The following is a 25,425-nucleotide window of genomic DNA, read 5'->3' as shown; positions in this document are numbered from 1 at the left end:
TGATCACAGCTAAGCTCGGTGGTGATTTCGTACCTGCTGACACCGTGCCTGCACTTGGCACTTGGAATCCTACTTAATCCTCTCACGTCCCTCTGGAATAAAGACTATTACCAACACCCTCCACAGACACCCTCCTTGGGCTTCCCTGAAGCTCAGAGAACCCTAGATCCCCGAGCAGAAATGCACATGTGGAGGCTGAGAACAGGACACTCATGCTCTCCGCCAAGTCACAGCTGATGCCAGCCCCTTCTGGATCCACATACGTGGGAGAAAGCACTGCGGGTGTTCCCTCAGAGCCCGGGTGTGCGCACAACACGCACACGGACCTGCCCGCTGCTATGTGTCTCTTTAGGGCTGTGTGCGTGCGTGTGCTGACGTTGGGGAAAGGTAGGCAGCCAGGGCACATAAGTGGGGCCAGGGGGCGGAGGAGGAAACGTGGTCATGGGACAAAACTCAGCAAAATTTAATCCAAAGCACTCAAAAGTTTACCACCTGAGCAGTCAGACTTGGCTTCCCATGGTCAGGTGACAGTCATGCACCCTAATGAGTTAACATTGACTCTGGCCAGAGAGCAACCAGGGTGACCAGACTGAACAGAGAGTACTGAGTCATTGGTGGATGAAATACCATCCCACACTCACTCATAGCACCTCAGCCCCTGCTGGGAGCCCCTAAGTGGACCCCAAATTCCCATATCCTTTCCTCTCTTACTCTGAAGAATGTTCTCCTTCCCCCAGAGTTCTGAAACCTAGAAAACAAATGCTGTCAGAAAGCAGAAGGGAGGTTCACCTGACCAGTAGTTCAGGGAATGTGGCCTCTGGGGAGCAGGCTGACTTGATGGGGTGGCCTGGAAAAGGAGGGGAAGGGCTACGGTGAGGACAGAATAGCAGCAGGAAGGCTCATGCAGCGGCAGAGTAAGGGGGCCATGCCACGGGAGTATAGCATCCCACAAAGGTGGTTGCCTCTGAAAGTTCTGCCTGGCAGTCACAGCTTGTACAGAGAACCTGCAGGACAAGCATGTCACACTGTCCCCTGGCCATCATGTGCAGTCACCACTGGCCTTGTGTATGAGAGAGGGCATGGCCACAAGCTCCAAGATGCCTAGAGTCTGGCCCTGGCCCATCACAACTCAGGTGTGTCCCCTCGGGCAAGTCCCCAGGACCAACTTGCAACTAGAACCCAGACACCCCAGCGCTTTGAGCCTCTGCTCCTTCCCCATCCGGGTGCTCGGCCCCTCTGGCCTCTAGGTTATGAAAGGAATACCCAGAACACTCTGCTTTTAGACCTAAGGTGATCTCATCTGCTGAGCCACATTGTGTAGCTGATAAAACCGAATCACAGAAACACAGGATCATGACATAGTGGTTCAGAGTCCCATCCCCTGCCCTGCTCAGCAGAAACAGCTGGAGCAGAGCAGAGCTCAGGCTGGGGTCCCGCGACCATGGGGCAGCCCGCCACTCCGGCCAGGAGGTCATTCACGCCAAAGCCTCCTTCCTCCCAGGACTTTCTCTGAAACAGACATGCAGCTGCAGGCCTTTCCTGGCCAGGAGAAACCTGTTCTTTCCATCAAGACATCCCGGTTTCCCTGGATCAAACAAGAGGAACAAGGAAAGAGCCGGCGAACTTCCTGAGGGTCAGGGTGTAGCTGAGAGCAGCCATCCTGCAGTGACAGCTCGTCACTGTGGGAAGACACAGCTGCTTGGCTCAGAGGCTCTGCCTGGCTCTCTGCCCCCAGTCAGGACTCAGATGGAGACTTGCTGGGCCTCTGAGCTTTGAACGCCTACAGGCGGCTGTGCAGGGCCCCGCCGTGCCTCATTTGTGGCACTGTCTCCACCCTTCTGGAACGAACTCAGATGCACTCCAAGTTGCCTTAACATCTTCTCTTCAGCTCAGGCACTTGCCTCCAGAAACTGTTCTGGTCCCTTCCACCTGGAGGGTGTAGGCACTGCCCAGCCCAGCTCCTACCTGCCTTACTATTTCTGGTCAATTTGCCACTTCTTCTTGTAGCTACAACTGCTTTTCCAGATAACTCAAGAATCATCTTGGACAAGTACCTGATCTTCCTGGATTATTTTTTTCTAACTCTTTCTTTTTTTTTTTTTTTGTCTTTTGTCTTTTCAAGGCTGCACCCGCAGCATATGAAGGTTCCCAGGCTAGGAATCTAATCGGAGCTACAGCTGCCAGCCTACACTAGAGCTGCAGCAACACAGTATCCGAGCCACGTCTGTGACCTACACCACATCTCACGGCAACGCTGGATCCTTAACCCACTGGGCAAGGCCAGGGATCGAACCCGCAACCTCATAGTTCCTAGTGGGATTCGTTTCCACTGTGCCACGATGGGAACTCCTTTCCAACTCTTTCGTTCTATAAAAATAGTTTAGGATTAGAGCCACAATTTGGAAACAAACAAATAAATAAGGGTAACATCTGGATGTGGCCCAACCCATGTTTACTAAAAGTGCTCCCTCCCCATCCACCACACCTGCCCGCCAGCTGTCTTCCTTAGGGTCCTCCCGCCCACCTGCTCTCACTTCCCCTGCCAGCTACAGAGATGCTCGTGTTTTCTAGACGTCTGAAGAGAGGGAGACCGACAAAAACCAAGCAGAGTAATTGTTGTATTCATACATGTTCAGTGTAGCCAACTTCCTGCCCACGTTGAACACCTGGGCATGTGAGCCTATGCTCAGGTTTAAGGCCACATCATAGCTTCCAAGCTTTCTACTCACAGAACTGCAGAGCCACTCTCTCATTCTGCAGGTGAGGAAACTGAGGTTCAGTGAGCTAGGATCACCCCCGCAAGGCCAGGTCACTAAATAAGGATGGGGTCTGAACCCACAGCTTTGAACGCCCAGGCCAGCAGTGGCCTTGGCTCTGAACTGCACCACCCAAGCTAAGGGATCCTAACTGCTGGTGAAACCACCCTGCCCTGGTATTAACGCTGGCCCTTAGCTTGTTTCCCATCTGAATCTCTATCAAGAGTCCCTGAATTTCCTTATTTACCTCCAATTCTACTTCCGTTTGCAATCCCCGAGGGTGGGAGAACCTTGCTTTGCTGGAAGAATAAGAAATCCAGCAACTCAGTGCCTGGACAGTGCAACTCAAGACACCTGGTGAGAGAAAGTAAAACTGCCTGATAGCTTCCATCAGCAGATTCTGTTCCACTGGAATATAAATCCCTCAAGATGTACACAAGGACCACAGCAAGAGATGGAGGCAACCAAATAAGAATTGCCTTGGTGAGGAGGAAGAGGTACCCAAAGCCTACAGGAAGACCAAACCCTTTCCAGAAACCATCCCTTCAAGTCCAACAAGAGCTGACATTAAGGCACCAGATGCTGTCCTGAGAGCTTCATCTGCACTCACTCATGAATCCTCACAACAGCTTTAGGAGGAAGATGCTATTATTAGGCCCCGTTCTACACATGTGACCTGAAGAGACAGGTAACCAGGGTCCAACAGTGAGCCCAAGGTTAGACAAGTAGTGAGGGACAGAGTTTGCACTGAATCCAGGCAGAGCACCCCAAGAATGAAGGGGCTGGGGCTCTCAGGAGGGCAAGATCACTCCCCCAGGGGGCCCCAGAGCACAGGCTGGTCACTGAGTGGGGAGAGGCCGGGAGAGGAGGGCAACAGGACCAGGGGCCCAAGTGCTCTGGGAGCCGTGTCTGCCTCCCTGTCAAGAAAGCACCTGGCTCCCTGCCCCACACCTGCACGGACACACTGACCCTAGCCCTGCGTGTCCCCATCTGCTGCCCGGCTCCTTGCTAGGCCCCTCCTTCCTCTGGAGCAAAGCTTGATGGCAAAGAGCCAAGATGAAATGCCCAGGAGCCTAAGCTCTCCCACCCTGCCCCAGGAAGGGAGGTGAACTACTGAGCTCCCAGAGTGCCATGGTCCTTTCTCTGTGGCCTTGCCTCCCTTCTGGGAACACAGTGAACCACGGCAATGTCACGGGCCCGTCGCAGGGTCTACCCGGATGTAGAGAAGTCCTGCCTAGAGCAGTTTATAGATCAGTGGGACTGGCAGCTGTGGAGCCCATGGTTTCCACATGAATTTGGAAGCATCAGGCATACTTGCAGGGGAATGGGGCAGAATGTCTGCATCAGAACCATCTCAAACCTGCATTCCAGCCGGGGACCCATCGGTAATGACTGGACAACAAGAAATCTACAGAGCGATGACTAAGGCAGTGATGGTAGCAGCCCCCATGAACTGGGTGCCGATTCTGGACCACCCAGTGACTCATCCCCTGAACAGCCCTGAAAACCAGGTACCCCTATCATCATCATCCCCATTTTATGCATGAGAAGAGGGAAGTTCAAACAGCTGATTCATGCAGTGTCACGGATGAAAGTGCAAGTGCCGGGATCCCAACTCAGTTCTGACTGACCCTACGCCTGTGTTCTTTCCACTGCGCCAAGAGACCCAGGCAAGGTGTCCTGGCAAGTGAGCCGGAGGGCCTCGTGTGACACAAACAGCTGCAGGGAGCTCAAAGGCAAGGGAAGGGCAGGACCTACAGAGGGACAGACCTCGCCAGCCCTCCTGACTCAGCAATGTTGAAAAAAAAAAAAATGAAAAGATTCTAGCGCACATCCCTCCCTCCAAACTCCCTTTCATCGCCCCCACCCCATCACTCCCAGCTCAGTGAGGCACTTACTATAAGAAAGGGAAGCAGAAGAACAATGACCCCACAGGCCAAGGAGAATCATCTCCCCTCTTTCCTGTCTCCCCCCACTTCCCAGAAGGAATAGGGTTGAGTTTCCATTTAGTGATAAAGATTTGCCAACTATTAAATACCAAATCTACAGTTGTCTCTCTCTGCTAACATCTTCCTCCAAGGTCTCACTTCAAAAAAGACCCTTACAAAAGACAAAAGACAAAATTCGAAAAGATACACGCACCCCAGCGTTCACAGCAGCACCATATACAATAGACAAGACATGGAAGCAACCTAAGTGTCTATCAATAGAGGAATGGATAAAGAAGATGTGGTACATATGCAATGGAATATTACTCAGCCATCAAAAAGAATGGAGTAATGCCATTTGCAGCAACACAGACGCAACTAGAGATTATCAAACTAAGTGGAGTAAATCAGAAAGAGAAAGATAAGTATCATATGTTATATGTGGAGTCTAAAAAATGATACAAATGAACTTATTTACAAAACAGAAATAGACTCACAGACATAGAAAACAAACTTATGGTTACCAAAGGGGATGGGAGTGAGGAATAAATTAGGAGTCTGAGATTAACATATACACACTACTATATATAAAATAACCAGCAAGGACCCACTGTATAATACCGGGAACTATATTCAATATCTAGTAATAAACTATAATGAAAATTGAAAAAGAGTCTGGAAAAGAATGTGTGTGTGTGACTGAGCCACTTTGCTATACACCTGAAACTAATACAACATGATAAATCAAAAAAAAAAGATCTGATAAAATTATGATTCTTTTTAGTATTAGGAGATGTGTGTAAAATACACATTATTGTCGTATTAGCATTCATTTGTCTGAACACTAAATTTCACTGCCATGTTGCAACTAGTTTATCATGGAAAGAATTGGCCTCTTTTTCAAATGAGGGTCCAGAATGCTGATCCCCTCTGCACAGTGTAGGGTAAGTATACATCCCCACAAACCCCAAGACCAGAGCAGGAAGACAAGTGCCAAGCTTGGGACAGAAGAGCATGAGGGAGCAGAGGAAGAGACGAGAATGATGACAGAGAGCCTGCCTCCATGGTGCCACAAGAGGAAGAAGAAAGCGTCTGAGAAATTGGGGAGCCGAGGGGGAGAGGGAGTAGCACAGCAGTATTCAGCTTGACAGGAAAACCAAGGAAATGAGGGAATGAGCAGGCAAAAAACCCCACGAATTACAAATCCAAAACAGTCAGTCCTACGGAGAAAACATCACAAATAGCAAAACAAGAGGGTCAAATGGAGGAGAGGGCTTCCTACAAGGTAGAAAGCAGCTTTCTGGTCATCACCACTGGCTCCTAGCTTCTCCATCCTCTGTTCCAGTGCCTCTCTGTCCCTTGTTCTCAGCTTCTGGACTCCAGCGTTCAAGAGAATGACTCCCCACTGGGCTTCCATTAGAGGAGGCCCCAAGCCTTGTCCAGGGCACTGAACACCCCACATGGTCATGGGTGGTTTCCTGTCCGGGTCCCTGATGTGCAGTAAAGTCCTGGAGGCCAGAGGCCATGTCTGATGAGGCTTTGTACCTCCACAGCCCAGGAGAGACTAGAATCAATAGATGCTCAATAAGTATTGAGAGAATGTATGGATAAATGAATGGAAGCCAGCCGACCACAGAGCTACCCAAACAGCAGAAACTTTGGTCCCAAAGAGAGAGAAGGGCAGCCCCGTGGATCTCAGCATTCAGGGTCTGGCTCCTGTTGCCCAACGCCGCAGATGCCGTAGAATCTTCTCCTTGAGGAAATAAACGTCCACCCAGAAAGACTGGCTCTCGTTCTCCGCAGATCCTGGTTCCAAGCCTGTGTGACCTCACCCTGCTGTTATGTGCTGGAGGCTGATCACTTCGCTGAGCCCGATATGCACTCTTCCTCCAGAAATATGGACTCCTTCTGAAACTTTAAGTAAACTTGCCAAATAGTCAAAATACTTGCCGTAGGATCCATTTTTCCCTTTTGTGGACAGTAAAGGGTCCTTGCTGGGTCTCCATCTTCCTGGTGTTTTGATTTCAACACCCTCACCCCTCCCTCTGCCTGCCAAGAGGACAGCAGGGCTCCCCACAGCCTGGTTGGGCTTGTTTCCACCACGGCAGCCCTGACCCGGGTGGGAGAGAGAGCTGCCAGCCTGCCCTCCCGCTCTCCTCCAGGACCCCTGGTGTGGGCAACTCCCAGGAGCTGCTCTCACCTCTCCTTCACTGGAGGAAATGCCGCGCCCCTGCCACCCCAACCCCCCACCCCAACCCCGAGCCCAAGCCCTTCCTCACTGTTTCCTCCCCATGAAAACCCTAACCAGACCTCAGTCAGAAAAAGGCACTCATCATGGTTCCCATTTCTCTGCGGGAAGCAAGAAACAGGTGACTCTAAAGGTGTCCATCAGTTCAAGGTCCTTTAGAAACAAAAGGTAATTTACAACATAAGCCTATTTCTAAAAACATCGAATCCAAACAAATTTTATATGTATATTTTTTTCTAATTTTGGCTTGAAAAAGCACTACTTGCACCATTATTATACTAGATAAGGCCTAAGCAGAGCCCACACATCTGACTTAATGGGTTACTCTGACCTTGCAAAGTAAGACAAAAGTCCCTCTCGTGTTGGAGCATTGAGGAGGCTCCTTTCCCAGGTTCCCGGAGACTCCACAGGGGCCACGTCTGGAAAGAGCAGCTGCACGCTGGTGTTCTCATCTTGTACTGTACCTTCTCCAGGGGGTTTAGGAATGAGCTATTCCTAAGACTCTGAGAATGCAGCAGGCCCTGAAGTCTGTGCTGGCAAGGAGTTGGGGGGAGAGATGTTTGTTCTACAGCATAAAGCACATACCTGGGTCATGGGCCTGCCAAGCGGCCTCCCCATTCTCTGGCTTTGCCCTCTCAACGCCTAAGGGAAAGACAGCTTCTGAGAGCCACATTATGCCCACCAACCACCGCTTCCGACCCAAGTGGTCATACATCTGGTACCCACAGTGCATGGTCAAGATAGCCCCCTGGGGGCCCAGCACATTCCACCGACAAACAGAAGCTGTCACGCTGTTTGATGGCTTCTTCAAAAGGCAGATCCTTCTGATGGCGTCATCCATATTCCCAGCAGGACTCCTCTTCCTAGGGCTGGTTCCAAAAGTCAGCCTTGCCCCTAGGCATCAGAGACTGGGTTTTGTTACCTCAGACCAGGGAGTGACCCCACAGGCCATCCAAGGTGGCAGATGGGGCAGCAGCTGCTTTGCCCATTAAGAGAGCCTGTTCTCGGCCTTTGCTTTTTTTTCCCAGCCATCTGACTGCCGAGTTGGTCTGTGTGCAGAGGTTGAAGCCACCTCCTTTGTAGCTTCCCCATGACTCAAGCAGTGCTTGTAGGGGCGGGGCAGTGACAGCTCTACAGACCTCAGTTGGAAGAATGAGCATGCACGGAAACGTACTCAGGCCAAAGACCTCCCGAGAGGAGCCAGGTGGTGGGAGGAGAAGGCTGGGAAAGGAGGAAGTTCAGCTCCAGGAAGAGGCCAGCTGTGCCAAATGGGTTAATGTGGAAGACTGCAGCTCCAGCTCCATGTGCACCAGTCCATCTGGATACAGAGGAGGGTCAGGGCGCCACAGGTACCCAAGGATTCAGTGCCATCACCAGAATGCTGTGGTTCTGATGTTAACAAAATAAGAGCTTGGCACAGACCCAAGCCACAGCCCCCAAATCAGAAGAAGCAGGACACACAGATGCCCCTTTTCCTCCCAGCTCCTGTATCTGAGAAATTTCAGAACTCAAAAACACAGCACCCAATCACTCCAAGATCTACGAATCTAAACTTTCAATAGGGCTGTAGCAAAAGGCAGAGCTGCTTTTCTGATCTGTCTTTTTAATCCCAAGACTCAACATCTTTCCAGCCCTGCAGCTGGGATCTGCAGATGCTCTCCCCTGAACTCACTCCACTTCCATGCCGCCAGGGGCAGAATCTGGAGGCCTGCGGTCAAGTGCAGTCACAGGAGGTTTCAGCAAGTCTAAGTCGGGAGCAGCCCTGCCTGCTCTGCCACCAGGTAGTATACATCACCCTCGGCCAACAGGGATATGGGAAGATTGAAAGAGATGTTTTCAACTCAACTCCAAGGGAAGCTCTACTTGAAACTCCAAGCTTCAAACAGGTACACTAACATAGCGTGCCTGCTCTGAATGGACCAGAAGCCCCTCAAAGAGGAGACAAGCCCAGCACAGAGGGGTGTAGGAGAAGCGTCAAGGAAGAAGGGGATGCTCCCTGTACTGAGTGTGTCCTTTCACTGCAACCCACGAAAAATCCCAGATGAGTCCCACTATCCCAATTCGGGTTTCCCAGCACAGGACAGGGCCAGGATAACAACTGTTACTCATGAGAAAAGAAGCAGGCACTGAACTTCCAGTTTCATAAGCAGAAAAAGGAAGCCTCCGAAGAAGGTATCCGAAAAGACTTAGACGCCCCTCGCAGTAGGGGCGGACCTCTCCAACACCATCCTCAGAGCGCCTCCTATTTGTCTTGGAGACAAACTGCGGCTCCGGGGCGGCAACTTCCTGGGTTCCTGCCCCTCCGCGCCTGATCCTGGAGGCGTTCATTGGCCGGGCCGGGCCAACACCTTCCGAAGGAGCAGGCGTTCCTCTGCCCGCCCACGTGCATCCGGAAGATCCAAAGTGGCAGTCGGAAGAGATCAACGAAATTTAAACATTGCGCGGCACAAAGGGCATTTGGAGAGCTAAGGGCGGTGACCCCAATAGAATGGGGGCTATCTGGGTCCAAAGAGGTGACAGATCAACTCACCTGCCTGGTGAAGAGGATGGCGGTGTCCCAGTACTCAGGATGCTTGTCACTCACTTTGTTCAGCTTCTTCTGCCACGCGCAGAAGTTGCGCAGCGTCAAGGCCGCGTTGCCCGTGACCTTGGGCCCTGTGTCGCGGTCTCCAAGAAGCAGCACCTTGACCACGACGATGTTGATGGGGTTGAGGATGCTGGGATGGCGGTAGAGTCGCGCCGCCGTGGCCAACAGCGTCAGCAGATAATGCTCCAAGTCCGCGCCGTGGAACTTGACCATGGACTCGTCTGCCACCACCAGCGTCTCCACGTATCGCGGGATAGACACGAAGCGCTTGGCGCGCCCGGACCTGCGCCGGCTGCGATCTTCCCCTAAGCCTATCCGCGGAGGCTTGTAAGCGTCCAGGGCCCGCAGAATGGCGGGGTTCCAGCCTGAGGCCACCCCACAGCGAGAGGTAGGATCTCCAGGAGGCCCGCCGGGGGCGGCCCGGCGCTGGAGGAGGTGTGCGCCCTGACTGTTGCGCTGCGCCGTCGGCGCGCTGGCATTGGGCAACGGGCTAATGACATACTCAGCGCCTCGGTATCCGAAGGCTCCGCGTATCCCCCCGCACAGGCTCACAGCAGCAAAAGAGTCTGGCTCCGCGTTCACGTCTCCAGAGTAGAAACAACGTCGCAAGTCCGGGGAGCTCTCGATGAGTCCCTGGAGGGGGACGCCCAGATGCTCTGTGGCGAAAGCGGGTGCCAGGAACTGAGCATCTGGCGTCAGGTGTAGGTAGAAATCCTCCTGAAATGCTGTGATCTGAAAAATGAGTCCCTGATCCTCTGAGTCCTCGGGACCCCGCCGGTAATAGCGGCGGCCGTTGATATCCGGGTCCAGTCGGATGGGGACCACCACCTCCCGCTCTGGCTCTGAGCCGCCAGCCGGTGCCCCGGCGAGAGCCAGCGTTAAGATGCCCAGCAGAAGCATGGCGCCGGGCAGCGCAGAGCCGCGCTCTCGGAAGGGCTCGACTCGGCTCCCCGGCAGCCGGCACCGTCTTCCTGAAGCCCGCACGCCAGAACCACCGACTCCCGGGGCCGCCCGCAGCTCCCAGAAAGGAGAGCCCAGGGAGGGAGGATCCTCCCAGGGCAGTGAGCGCGCACCGGGCTGCCCGCGCCGCCTACCTGTGCCTTTCCAGGCAAAGCGCGCCCTGGGAGCTTAAGTACAATCGCTGTCAAGTGCAAAGACGAAGATTTGCAGCCGAGAACTAGAGGGAGGTGCCGGGCCGCTTCTCCGAACCGCAGCCACTCGCAGCGCCGCAAACCAGGCGCGGCGAGCCTATTAAAGGCCCCCTCCTCTTTGGACTGCCCAGTCAGCGCCCTCCCTCTCTCCCCTCCCAGCCTCCCAAAGCTTGCAGCCTCCTGGGGCCACCGAAGAACTCGGTCCCGCCTCCAGAGCTGAGAGCCACTTGGCGGGGAGGGAGTGGCGTTGAACTGAGGCGGGAGGCGTGGGCTGGCCGGAGAAACTAGCTCTGGAGTCTGGATTCACGTTGTGCTTTCAAGCTATGCCTCCTCCGCACCTCCCCTCCGCCCCATGCCCCACACATCAGCCGGGACCCACATCTGGCCGCTCCCTGGGCCTCAGCCTTTAGCTCAAGGCAGTAGGGCTCAGAAGTTGGAAATGAAGACTGCCATTGAACCCCCTTATCCCTTCTATTACAATATCCCTGCTCTTTCCTCATCGCAGTGTCCCCTAAAAGTCCCAGAACCAAGGACTCCCTGTAAATGTGCTCCTGCTGCCAGAAGGGCACATTGCTGGGCACATGGAGAGACCTTCTGGAAGGTACGGCTGCCCAGACCCACAGTCCGCCCTGGGGGCAAGGGTGTGCTGGATGGGCTGGTGCAAATGGTTAATTTTCAAGAACTTTGCCTGTCAGCTATTAAACACAGTCATTATTAAAATTTTTAATTATATGGATGTATAGTTATAACCTATGCTTAGTAATAAACTCCATCACTTCCTAATTATTTGAGCATAATTACCTGAGCTCTTACACCTTGGGAACCACTAGCCCTCCAGGACAGCGGCCAGCACCAGGAAGGAGAGCAGAGGTGCGGGAGTGGATGGTAGGATTGAGTGTGTGGCCTTCCCCATCTCCCAGGGCAGGGGCGGCAGGACAGGAGCTTGGAACAGGTCCTGTGGGAATGTTTATACCACTGACATGGGCAAACAGTGCCACTCAGGGCTTGGGGGGGGGACTGTGTCCAGCACTGACCATCAGTGCCTGGGGTGCTGTGGGGAAAGAGATGGTCTTCCCACCAGGGAGGGGCCGAAGCACTGTGGACAGTAAAAAAGTAATCATCCAGAAAAAATCCTTCCTCCCTGACATTCTTTCATTTGACCCTTGACCAAGTATATGGAGGACACTGGGGTGGGAGGCTGGGTGTGCATAGGTGGGACGAGACCATCAGGCCAAGGGTTCCCATTTCATCTGAGGGGGTCTGAAGAGCCCTGTTCCAGGCTCTGGACCTTGAGGTCCTCCCTAGCTCTCCATAAAAATCACCTTCTTGGAGTTCCCGTTGTGGCTCAGTGGTTAGCGAATCTGTCTAGGAACCATGAGGTTGCTGGTTCGATCCCTGGCCTTGCTCAGTGGGTTAAGCATCCGGCATTGCAGTGAGCTGTGGTGTAGGCTGCAGACGCGGCTCGGATCCCGCGTTGCCATGGTTCTGGCGTAGGCTGGCGGTACAGCTCCGATTGGACCTCTAGCCTGGGAATCTCCATGTGCCATGGGAGCAGCCCAAGAAATGGCAAAAAGACAAAAAAAATCACCTTCTTTCTTCTGACAAGGAAGAAGGCAAGTAAAGGGAGAAAGGCATTCCTGGTCTCTCCTGATACCTGGAAAATCTTTGCAGAACCAAAGTGCTCTGGGTTGAGTTGGCAAGAGGAGGGGCCAGGAGGGGAGAGAATGGGATGATTTGAAGCCTAAGAAGGGGGTAGTGGAAGAAGTTTGGAATTTGCTTAAGAAAGTGGCTGCTCCAGTCAACAATGCTGTTGTTGAAGGGAAGAGAAAGCTGGGGCTGATCCATCTCATCTCGAGAGCACATTCTGCCCATTATCCTCTCCCCATGAAGGATCCTATCTGGGAGAGCCCCCGGGGGCCTTGGAACAGGAAGAGTGCCCAGATGCCCGCGGCTCTCCTGGGGCCCCTCTTCAACTGAGAGGCATGGGGCTGAAATTCATTATGTGAATGAGTAAGAAATGGTGTTTATGCTCTAAATGAAAGGGGAAGTGTGCATATGGAGGGCTGTGAGAGAGAGCATTCACGTTTACAAAGGCTTTCTGTGTTTGAGTGTTTAAAGAGGGCCTATAATTAAAGAGAAACTCAGACAACCAAGGGCAATCATAAGTCACTTATTTAGGGCATGCAATTGTTTTCCTACACCCAGCAGTTTTAATGGGGAGTTACACGGTTTCTAATGACATTTTACTTTCACAGGGATCCACAGCGGCATTTGGTAAGGGCTGGGGCATGTCACTCACGATGGCAGGCCCAGGAGAAGAAGCACCTCCCTGCCTGTGTGCCTCACTTCCCCTCCCCCAATCACCCCAACTGTTCCTACCCCCCAGCACAGAAGCAGGCCACTTGACCTTTTTCAAAGGCACTCGCCTGCCTTCGCGCTCCTACTCTGTGCAAAGTACGGCTCCGGGGAGCTTTGTGTGTCTCACCTTATTTAACACTCACCTCTCTCCTCGGGAAGCTGCAGCTCTGTCCAGTCACTTTGCCAGGGATTCCTCAGCAGGAACTGAGGCCCTTGGGGAAATTCTGGGGTAGAGCAGAGAGAAGATTTGAGTAGAAGCTGGGAGGGCTCTGAGTGTGCCCTCCTTTCCAATCACTGATCTGATTCTCTCATTTTCTCATCTGCCAAAAGAAGAGGAATTACCCTCCGTCAGAGGTCTTGGGTCAGAAGGCTGCATCAGAAATCTCTGGGCTAGATAATATCTAAGATTACTTCCAGGTCAAATACAGCATAACTGTCTGTGGCCTGTGAAAGGCAACCGAGCATGATATTAAGAGCCTAGGCTCGGAGTTCTTATTGTGGCCCAGCGGAAATGAATCTGACTAGTATCCATGAGGACGTGGTTTCGATCCCTGGGCTCACTCAGTGGGTTAAGGATAGGGTGTTGCCATGAGCTGTGGTGTAGGTCACAGACATGGCTCAGATCCTACGTTACTGTGGCTGGGGCATGGGCTGGCAGCTGCAGCTCCAATTTGACCCCTAGCTTGGGAACTTCCATATGCCACAGTGCAGCCCTAAAAAGAAAAAAAAAAAAAAAAAAAAAAAAAGAACCAGGCGCAGGGGACCCAGATCTTCATCTTGACTCCAGCTGATCCTTGATGTGCAATTTTGGGTAAGTTACTGCACCTTCTCAAGCCTCAGCTTCTTCGTTATTAAGATCAGCATAATAATATTACCCATGTCCTAAACTTATTATAAGGATTAAAGAAGTGAATGCTTTAAAAAGTGCTCAGGAGTGTTTGGTAGGTTAAAAAAAAAAAATCTTTCTCAAATGTTACCTAGAACTGCTGGTCATATTCTTATTAGCTATTATTATTATTCCTACCAAGGCTTACTTGACACTCCAGGATGATTGCATCATCATCTTGAGACGGTTCTGGTGTTTCCAGTGGGAAAGGAGGAAAGCTGGTGGGGCAACTCTCTCCCAGCTCTGCTCAGGGGCTCCAATGTCACCCTGGTGGTCCTGCTTCCACATCAGGACACTGCATCAGGACTCTTGCTTCTCCCTGTCCTCAGGATCTTAAGATCTTAGGAAAATAGACAACAACTCTTCCTCCAAAGAAAGATTGGAGGCCTGGCCCAAGTTGTCAGATCTGAACACCTCAGCTTGGCTTTCTGCCCTCAACCACCAGACTGACCTCTTCCTGCCCTTCTGGTCTCGGCCCAAGGGCCACCCTTCAGAGAAGCGTCCCTAGGCCACCCAACTTAACAAACCCAAAGTTGAGATTATGAGTCTGTGTTTTACTTTCTCCCCTTCTCCTCCCCAGTTACCTGCATCTACACCTATTTTGCTCACCTAGATCTGTACTTCTTTATTGGCCGCCTGCCCCGCACCCTCCAGCTAGAATGTGGGACCTCCTCTGTCTCATGAACTGTTACCTCCCGGGGCCTGGCCCCATGCTTGGCAAATAGGAGCTCCCATGAATATGGAGTTGAGTGAGTGGATGGGCCTGACCCTAACCTCAGCCTGATCACTCTCAGTGGACGAGGCACTTCAGCTCTAAGGTGGAGGTATGGCTGTCTCCTAGGGGAACCTGGAATGCCTAATGTGGGGCTCCTATTATGAATACCCTCTGCCTCTCTGATGGAGAATTGGCCGAGGGACCTCATCCCCAAGCCCAGTACCCTCATTTCAGAGTTGAGGCCACTGAGGTGCAAAGAGAGAAAGTTCCCTGCCCAAGGCTGCCCAGAGAACTGCTTTGCTTATCTCATAGACGCATTCCTCTTGACCTCACTCTTGCTACATTAATTGGTTTGGCTCCTTCTGCTGCAAAGCTGTTACTTCAGCACGCCATCTCTCCTACCCGATGCCCTCCCAGCCTCCTCTCTGCTCGTCTATATAATTCTCACCTCCTATAGGAAACCTCTCCATTTAACTCATACAGCTTAGACTTCCCCTCCTTTCCTCATTCCTTCAGCATGTGTGTATGTTCCATCTCTAGCAAAACATTCAGTTTGAACTTCCCTGCCTTTCGCTAATTAAATGTTAAACACTTTTCCTGAGATGGCTACAGCCACACTAGGCTGGGCTGGAAACTCATGAAAATTGGGACTTCTTTTTCTTTTACATGAGTCTCCATGACAGTCCCGCTTGGCCACTTGGCTGAGCCAGGTTCTAAGTATGTCAGCCCAGAAGGGTGATGCACTGAAGCCAGAAGGAGACAGCTACAGGATCCCATTAGGAGGCTTAGAATTCACCTCTTGGAGTTCCCGTTGTGGCTCAGTGGGTTAAGAACCCAACTAGTATCCATGAAGATTCAGGTTTGATCCCTGGCCTCGCTCAGTGGGTTAAGGATCCAGCATTGCCGCAAGCTGCGGCACAAGTCACAGATGTGGTTTGGATCCTGAGTTGCGGTGGCTGTGGCACAGGCTGGAAGCTGCAGTTCCAATTCAACCCCTAGCCTGGGAATATGCATATGCTTTGGGTTCGACTCTAAAAAAAAAAAAATCACCTCTTTCAGATCCTGATTATTCAGCAACATCAGGATGAAGGATGACTTCTGCCTCCTATAAAATCAAGCCTCCTGGAGTATCTCCCATGTGGGAGATAAGAATCAAGGAGAAAAGAGTGGGGAGAAAGGAGGAAGAAGCCTTATGTTCTAGGCAAGATCTCAGTGGGGAGGGATATTTCCTAGCTCCTCAGGTCAGATGTTATTAAATCACTGGTTTACCAGGTTAGCATGAACATCAGAAAAGAGATTTTAAAGAACCTGCCTTTTTTTGTGCTGTATGTCTCTGGCATTCTCTGGCAAAGAGCCCTGAAAGTCCCAGGTGTGTTTAATCTGCTTTTCATGGAAACTGTGCCATAGAGATGGGCAAAGCAGACAACATCTACAAAGGTATTTGGGAAGCTTCCTGGAAGGCTCAGGAAGTGTTAAACTATAAAGCAGCAGCATCCACTGGCTTCCACCAGAGCTGGAGCTCTTGGCCCATCTTCCCCCAGATGTGGAGACAGCTGAAGCAGCTGGAGATGCATCTAAGTTCCCATGAATTACAGCCCTGGGCCTGGGTCCATTCTTCTCTGCTTGGAGAAACTATTTAACTCTATTTTTTCCCCTCTCAGCCACCCACTCTGTTTTTCCTCCTGGGCTTCGTACTTCATTGAAGTCCCTTTGGTCCTTAAGTCCTGTATGTGTTCTCTGCTAGGAGATTAGAACAAAGGGTCTTGACTTGGCTTGGGAAAATTCACCAGATAATAGTTCTGGGCTGCCTCCCTCTTGCACCCTGAATCCTTCCCCCACCCACACCATCTTAAATAACAGCTGCACCCTCATCTCTCAGGTTCCCCAATTTAGTAACTTCTTTCATAGATTTACACACGTACAAACACACACACACACACACACACACACACACACACACACACACCCCAGTGTAAATTACTGTGGAGCTCTTGGCTGTTCAGGATAGTGCTGGCCTTCGAATGGGTGCGGCAGTGATACCTAGATATGAATACTAAATCCTCCACTCCTGCCTGGGGATTTAGAAAGCAGCTAGTTCTCTCTGCCAAGCTCGCTTCTCTCCGCTCTGCTCCTCCTAGCATGTTCTCTTCCCACCACCATCAGCATCCAGGTGGAGCTTGAACCTAAGCCTCAGGCCCCCCAGCACAGTCAGCAGGAAACACCACCTCGAGACAGCAGAACGTCAGGCGAGGCCCCCACGTAAAATTCATCATTCCTCCCAAGCGCCATGCTTTCTTCTATCAACTCATTCTCCTTCTTAATAAAAATACTTGACATATATAAAATAGCATATGGTTTGTAAATGAGTTCATATAGATTACCTGACTTTATCCTTACAAAACACTTGAGGAGGGGGAGTGGTGGGATGGGAATTATTAACATCTCCACTTTGGGTAAGAAAAACAATTAACTTGATGGCCCTAAAGGCACTAGTCAACTGTCTTTGGCGTTTTTACTAAAAGTCACAGGAGCACCCTGACTTACCAGAGGAGTAATATTTAATCTGCATTAAAGGAGCTTTTTTTTTTTTTTTTTTTTTTCCTGTTGCATTTATTTTCACATCCTCTCCTCCACACTACAGCACCAAGGGAACGCGCCTGACTGGAACTCAGCATACATGAGAATTTGCTCTAATGTATTGATCATTTAGAGGCCACAGGGTTGTCATAAATACCAAGAGACCTGATCCCTGGAAACACCCAGGCAGACACACACTCAAAACTTTGCCCATGACTTTGGGAGATGCATAGACCCTCAGAAGCCCATTCCTCTACTCCGAGAGGTTTAGCAAGTGCTGCCTGTGCCCACAGTGGAGGAAAAGCCTCCTCTCACACTTGTTGGTAAAATACTTGAACTTCTCACCCCACCAGGACTTGAGCTGAAATCAGCAGCCCTTATGTGACAGTGTAGCTCACTGCCTCCCCCTGCAGATCTGTGAGCCAGGCCCGGCTCCAGCTGGGTCTGGTGGTGGGGGGACTGATATCCTACTGGCCCCGTCTCCTATAGCTGTGAGTTCCTTACTTTTGAAAGAGGAGGACTATCCTGATTGTCATGAGTAAGGACACACTGAGTTCACAGAGTAAAGAGTTTGGGATTCTGGTAATTACAAAGTATGAGACAATTCGCGCTTCAGGAGTTGGCGGTTCAATTGATTTGTTCTGCCAAGAAAAATGGAGGTGAGCTGCAGGCTCTTGCACTCTTCCCGTAGGTAAGATTAGGGGGAGGCACAAGGCCCGTGGAAACCCAGGCAGCCAGTTCCTCCACTCAGCACACCCCTGCCCCCCTCTACTTTCCCCTCTGCCCCCACTGTGTTTCCTGTCTTCTCCCTAATTCTTCTCCTGCATCATCAATCCCCTTTCCCAAAATCTGATGCTGCCAGCATCTTCATTTTCACCGAGGTGATATTGACTGATACCAGCTTTAAAAAGAACTCATAACCACTTTAAAAATGTTTCCCATTCACATATATTTACTCTTTAAAAGTCTCAAAATCTTCTTCAAAACAAAGTTCTGACAGTAGAATCTTAGTCAGTGGCCACCAAGGGAGCTTCGAGGGAGGTGCTTTAAGAGGGGAGGTGGGCCGAGAGGGTGGCACAGAGACCGTCCCAGGCAGGATCACAGCCCAGCCCTGGGGGCACGGTGCTCATAAACCACATGTGCAGCATCTGATTCCACGTCCCCACCCTGCTCTCACCCACCACGCTGCTCCCTGGGCCCAACAGGATGGAAGGGTTCTTACTGAACCTCCCACGATGGGAAGGTATCCACCGTCCTTGAATTTTTTTCTCTGGCATCTCATTAGAAATGCTCTCGGGAGTTCCTGTCCTGGCGCAGCAGAAGCAAATCCAACTAGGAACCAGGAGGTTGCGAGTTCCATCCCTGGCCTCACTCATTAGGTTAAGGATCTGGCGTTGCCGTGAGCTGTGGTGTACGCCGCAGACTCGGCTTGGATCTTGTGTTGCTGTGGCTGTGGCATAGGCCAGCAGTTGTAGCACCGATTTGACTCCTAACCCAGGAATCTCTATATGCCCTGGGTGCAGCCCTAAAAAGCAAAATAAATTAATAAAAAATAAATATAAATAAATAAATAAATAAAAATGCCCTAAAAAGCAAAATAAATTAATAAAAAATAAATATAAATAAATAAAAATGCTTTGGGACCTGACCCACCTAGTCAACACCCTTTGCCTTACTCTGGGCTTGGGCCTCTACTTCACCCTGGAGGTGGAGAAGTGAGTGGGCAAAGGGAACAGGAACCATGGCTGATCCAGGGCAGAGGGGGAGCCAGAGCAGCAGAGAAATCTTCCACCTAAGCCTCTGTGACCCACGTGCATGAAGCTTATAGGACGTTGAAAATTAAAGGGCAGAAAATGCTGGTGTATAACTAAAGAAGAACCTAGACATGGCCCGTGGACCAGGCCACGGGGAAGAATAAAGCTGCTCTGGCTCTGGGTCTGAGGGCAGAGCCGGGATGGCCAGCAGACCCCGCTGGCTCCCATCTCCCAAGATCTGGGCAAAGCCAGAGGTTATCTTGCAGATCAAGACTCTCCGTGCTCTGCCTGCACCTCTGTGCGCCTCCTGTGTCACTGTGGAGAGCCAGGAGGGGGTGGATCCAGTAATGTCACTTCTCAGCCAACCTGGCAGGAGCTGCCCAGCAACCCGTCCAATACTTTCCAGCTGTGGTTGGTGAGACTCCAGACAGCGAGTCACTTCAGCTAACGACTTCTCCCTTCCTCCCCTTCCCTCTGGGCCAGGCAGGATCTCCTCCTTCACCAGTGCATCCCACCCTGACATCTGACTCAGCCAATGGACCAACCAGAAGACACCCTAGACCACAGAGCCCGGGTGGGCAAACATCATGACATTTCATAAAGGTGACCCAACTGTGGACTCTGACTCTTCAGGAAAGGCCTCAGAAGGGGAGTTGGCCAGGCTGACCTCACCTGCGCTCCAGCAGGTGCCAAGAGAGAGGAAAGAGAAGGGATAGGGCGATGCTGGAGAGGTGACTAGCAACTTAGGAAGAAACAAAAAGGACCCTTAGCCGCACACATATGTGTAGCACCGAGCACTCACAGCTTCAAGTACCCCAGCTTCAAGTACCCCAGCTCACAGCCAACTCCCAAATCCACGCGCCCAGCCCCATCCCTGCCTGGCCGTCTCCACCAGCCTCCCAGAGGGGGCTCCACGGGTCTGAAACCAAATGAATCACTCCCTCCCACACCCATACCCAAAGCCAGCTGCATGTACACAGACACCTCCGTTCCCTGCTTCCCTCAACTCGGCCAAGGGCACCTCTGCGCACCTCACCTCTGCCCTTCTCTTGGCCCCTGCATCATCACCAGACCCGATGGGGAGAGTGCATTCCTCTTCACCTCCACTGCCCCTTGCTTGGCTTAGGCTCACTCAACCTCTGGAAGGCTTGTCCTAACAGGTCCTCTTTACTCTAATCTCTCCTTTAATGCAATCCTCATTCTACGTAATTGCCAGAGGCATCTTTGTAAAAGACCGATGCAGTCATGTCACTTCCCTGCTTACAAGACTTTAATGAGTCTGCACCGCCTTCTGAAAGAAAACTCGTGTCAAGGTAACAAATACACCCTCACACACCTAGCCCCCCCCCCCACTTCTCTGCCCATCCCTCCAGACCTGCAAGACATAGTGAGCCCCATTCCCTCCCAAGTGCAAAAGTTTCTCTAATGAGTGTGTGTGTGTGTGTGTGTGTGTGTGTGTGTGTGTGTGTGCAGAAAGAGAGAGAGGGTGTATTGATGCAAGCGGGTACATGTGCACAGGCCAAGATAAGGAAAAAAGCCTTCCACGTTCGAAGATTTGAGGCTAATTAAAAAGCCTTTCCAGCAAAGGTACCAGGGCCTCCATCCCCATCTCTTCCCATTCCTCTCCTGCCTGTGGCTGCTCTAAATTCCACTCTCTTCCTAAGCCCTCAGGCCCTTTTCTTTTGCCCACCAGCTTCTGAGGCATTTGGAAGACACTTCCACATTCTCAGCATCATACAGGGGTGAAACCCTCCTTTGTAAAGTCACAAAATATGGCTAAAGTCTGAGTATTTTGAATTCTTCCTTTTTTTTTTTTTTTTTTTGTCTTTTGTCTTTTTAGGACCACACCTGTGGCACATGAAGGTTCCCAGGCTAGGGGTCTAATTGGAGCTGTAGCCACCAGCCTATGCCAGAGACACAGCAGCACCAGATCCAAGTCGCGTCTGTGAACTACACCACAGCTCATGGGAACACCAGATCCTTAACCCACTGAGCAAGGCCAGGGATCAATCCCTCGACCTCGTGGTTTCTAGTCGGATATGTTTCCGCTGCGCCACAACAGGAACTCCCTTGAATTCTTCCTTAATGGGAAGTTCTTTACTGAAGAAAAAGCAAACACCCCAAGGAAGAGTTCTGAGCGAAGATAACGTGCTGGGTGATGAAGCTGCTGTAATACACCCCAAGGACCAGGCCTCCACTGCCAGACCCATCTCCAGGCAGCTCTAAGAGACCTTGGAGACCTTCTAAGCTCAGGGTCTGCTCTTCAGGAGAGAGTGACATTAGATGTGATACAGCTGAAGATGTACATTCCCGCCCTGGATCGCCTGTCTGTCCACCAGCTGTGTGATTCTAGGCGAAGGAAGAGCTGGCAGGTCGAGATGGGAGGGGATGGAGAAATGACCTCTGCTCTCCACATCTAACGTCCATGTTCCTCTTTAAATCCTTTAATCCAAGGAGCTTGACAAGACTCCTTTCAGAGAGAACTTCAAGGAAGAATGTCCAAAAAAGAGAAATACATCTTGTAACCTTAGGAAGAGAGATGGGTAGAGAGTTTGCTGTAGGCCCAGATGTTTAAGAGGGGGAAAAAATCTGGATTTTTTTTTTTAATCCAGAAGCAAGAAAGTGCTCATTTCCTCCACTACTCAAGAGTACCTGATAAATGGGAGGTCCCGTCGTGGCTCAGTGGAAACAAATCTGATTAGCATCCAGGAGGAAGGTTCGATCCCTGGCCTCACACTCTTAGGTTAAGGATCTGGCATTGCCATGAGCTGTGGTGTAGGTGGCAGACACAGCTTGGATCTGGCATTGCTGTGGTTCTGGTGTAGGCCAACAGTTACAGCTCCAATTCGACCCCTAGCCTGGGAACGTCCATGTGCCACAGGAACAGCCCTAAAAATGGGAGGAAAAAAAAAAAGTACCTTAAAAATAGAAAGGCTGGAGCCTAAGTTCTCATAATATCAGATTGCACCCAATTCAAAAATCCTCCCATTTTTTTGGCCCTGCCCAAGGCATGCAGAAGTTCCCAAGCCAGGGATGGAACCCGAGCCACAGTAGTGACAACAACGGATCCTTAACCAGCTGAGCCACCAGGGAACTCCCCCAAATCCTCTTTCAACACCCCTGCAGGTGCCCCCACCTATTACTTAGGAGCCCTGACTCGTGTGCCTCCCCAGCCCCAGATTTCTCATTCATGCTATAGTCACAGTGTCTGAAATTCTGCCATCAGCTGTTTCTTTCTTTTAGTTTCCTTTCCTCGGGTCTCTTAAAATTCGAACACGCCTAGGAGTCCTTGCCATCAAATCAAAGTGTTCACGACTTGGATTCCCTTCTGTCCATGAAAGCAAGTCAGGGGAGCTCCCTAGACAACTGTAAAGAAGGGAGATACTGGGGATGAGGGGAACAAGGCCAAGACAAACTCCAGACACTATAGGACCAGTGGACCAGGATGGGTGGGGTATAGTAACATGATGACAACGATGATGGTGTGATAGAAAACAGTGGCCTTTTACATATGCCTACTGGGCACCAAACGCTGTGAACATATTTCCAAAAAGTGGACTGTGTTAATATCCAGTCCCTGGATGACCTTGAATAAGCACTTCATCTGCTCTGAGAAATCACCTTCCGGAGTTCCCATCGTGGCACAGCGGAAACGAGTCCGACTAGAAACCATGAGGTTTTGGGTTCAATCCCTGGCCTCGCTCAGTGGGTTAAAGATCTGGCGTTGCTGTGGCTGTGGTGTAGGCCTGCAACTGTAGCTGCGATTTGACCCCTAGCCTGGGAACTTCCATATTCCTCAGGCGTGGCCCTAAAAAGCAAAAAAAAAAAAAAGGAAGAGAGAAAGAATCTTCTATCCTGAAATCCCAGCTCCTTTCCTTCATCCCTTTTTTCTTCCCTCTAAAACAAGGAGAAATGGATGCAGCTTCACAAGTTAGCAAAATAAAATATATGTTTATACGTCTGCGTGTTCCTGTGTGTGTATAATCAGAAGCAGTTAATTAGACCCATTGTTTAGAGAGATTTCAGACCCTCTTGCAGCAGCTATAAAAAGTAAATGTGACGAGACTCCCATCTGGTGGTTAGAATCAATAATGAAGATGTGAAAGAGGTGAATTCTTTTCATTAATAATTAAAAGATGCATAGAAATCAAACCATCCTCAGGATTAAAGTGGTCCCAGGCCCTAGAGACACCTCAGTTTGGCCAGCTCTCCAAGGCTGCCAGATAATTTGAGTCGAGAGACACTGGTCTGATGAAGACCATAAATCAAGGTGAAGAAGGGATGGTTGGAAGGAGAGCAGCACAGGTTATGTCAAAACAAGACAAGGGCACACCACCACCTTCAACCTTCTCCAGGGACCAGGCGTAAGAAATCTAATGAACACTCACATTTTTTTGTGTGTGTAATTTTGAAAGACTGCTACCTCAGACTTCATGGCATGATAGAAATTTCTAACTTTTGAATAAGTTGCTCTGTAAAGTCTAAGAGGATGAAAACCAAGTTGAACAGTGCCACCTGCTGGTCATTTGGTAATAAAGCAAGCATGACCCAAACTGTTGTCATTCATCTTTGTGGCCCTTATAAGACTCAAAAAGTGCAAGTGACTAACTGGCCAGTTACAGCAGGAATCAGAGATTGTCATCACAGATGCATCCCACATGGGGCCTTGGGCAGTCTTATATCGGGTACCCAACAGTGAGCCCAGTGGTTGGCAGTCAGTCACTGAACGTACAAACAGTTGGAGCAAAAGGTTTTTTGCTGCTTCTCCTTGTATCAAAATCAATCAAAGTTTGGTCAACAAGCAAGTCGATGTCAATATCGGACAACAGTTTGTGCTAGATCTAGTTCTTGGTAATAGAAGTAACAGGATTGGGAGCGCGCCACTGAGACTGTCTGTAAACACAAGAACAACCAGATGAAGATAGGAAAAATAATCAGAGGAGCTAGTGGGAGTCAGGAAACTGAACTTAAAATGGCCTCAAGAATATGAATTAATGATTTTCCATATACTGGGTGAAGTTCGAAAGGTTCCAAAAGGTAGAAGATTTAGGACTAAGAAAGAATTAAACAGAGAAAAATACAGAGGAATGCTTGTACGCATACCAATGCGATCACAAAACTCTGCAAAGGGAAATCAGCACAAAAGTGATGTCAAAAACCAAACCTGGACTGCTGGGAGGTTTGTGCTCACGAGAGAGAGAGGCAAGGACCAGGAAGTCCTCTCTGTTACAGGCAATGTGGGGTTCACAGCAATTAGCCAAAGTTATAGAAAATGAACATGAATTGTGGCAAAAAGGGTATTATTTTGTTTAGAATGAAAGAACTCTGTTTATATTTAAATGCCATCACAGGCTTTGGAGAAAAGCTGTTTATTCCCTTCTTTGTGATCTTTAAAGATAAAATCCTAGAGGCCCTTCCAGCTCTGTAATAGCATGATTTAATCCTTGGTTCTAAACAAAGAAACGCTAATTCAGTGTAGGACATCATCGCTAGAAAAATCTTATATTTAATTGGTAGTTTATGAAGGCGACCTTGGTTAAGAACACTGTTTCCACCGCTTATTAACTAAGTGACCCTAAGCAAGTCATCTGACCTCTCTAAACCTATTTCTGTATATGTAGGATGCCTTTTGAGAGGATTGTCATGATGGTAAAGTGAATTTATGTTTGCAAGCTGTTCGGCACAGTGCCGAGACCACAGCTAGCAGTCAAAACATGGATGCTGTTATTACAGAGGATTTAATGGAAATTAAATTTAAATGAGTCCTAGGACAACACCTGGCCCAGAGTAAGCACTCACTTTTGACAACAACAACAGCAATAAAATATGAATTGCAAATGAAATTCGAAAGCAATACTTTTTTTTTTTTTTTAATCTTCATGCAGGGGGTACCACAACATTTTAGGGAAAAGTGTTCTGCTGATTATGTGCCTTAAAGCCACTGAAACCTCTGCATTTCTGTTTCTTCTCTACAAAATTCGAGTGGAAGTGGATCAGACAGCTACTAATGTGTCTTCTGGTTGGAAGGAAATCCTAGAGAATATCAGAGCTTAGGATACATTATAAATGTATAATATATACTCTATAAAACTAGTGAGAAACTAAGAAATAACTAGTTACTAATAGTATAAGTTAATTAGAATCCTAAAATGTGCTACCTGTATTATAGGGTACTATAAACATAAAAGTCCTTTAATTACTTAAGGACTAAGTAAATAATAAATAATTGCTACATACAGAATTAAAGACAGGCACAGATATTTTAATTTTCACATTTTATACACTTTCCCCCTCATATTTAGAGCAAGAAATTATGTTAAACTTCTTACTTCACATGAATCGCAGATCTTGAGTCTAAATAATCCCACATTCCAAATTTGAGCCCCCCACCAATTAATGCTGCTTTACTGTAATTCAGAGGCCAGCAAACTGTTTCTGCAAAGGGTCAGATAGTTAATACACTTT

General features: G+C 49.9%; 1 protein-coding gene across 3 annotated transcripts in view; it reads right to left on the bottom strand.

Annotated features, from left to right (window-relative positions):
* The window catches only part of ADAMTS15 (ADAM metallopeptidase with thrombospondin type 1 motif 15), a 28,536-nt gene extending 14,282 nt beyond the window's left edge, over positions 1-14,254 (bottom strand). The window contains exons 1-2 of one of the 3 annotated variants that reach the window (XM_084976645.1): positions 14,063-14,254; positions 13,172-13,252 (exon numbers count right to left, since the gene is read on the bottom strand). Coding sequence is in view for 2 of the 3 variants with exons in the window: in XM_003130081.5 (XP_003130129.1) it covers positions 9,463-10,419 (957 nt within the window). In the remaining variant the exon portion in view is untranslated. Of the gene's footprint in view, positions 1-7,517; positions 10,672-13,171; positions 13,253-14,062 lie in introns of those variants that run through there. The other 2 variants (XM_084976644.1, XM_003130081.5) reach the window with 2 other exon arrangements.
* Positions 14,255-25,425: the final 11,171 nt, after the last annotated feature.

This window comes from Sus scrofa, chromosome 9 (genome assembly GCF_054392235.1).
Source record: "Sus scrofa isolate SSC_HxYL_T2T_F1_AM1 chromosome 9, Sscrofa_HxYL_maternal_Yorkshire_Landrace_v2.0, whole genome shotgun sequence".
NCBI lineage: Eukaryota > Metazoa > Chordata > Mammalia > Artiodactyla > Suidae > Sus > Sus scrofa.
The sequence above is the reverse complement of the archived record's forward strand: the minus strand, read 5'-3'. Positions and strand labels throughout refer to the sequence as shown.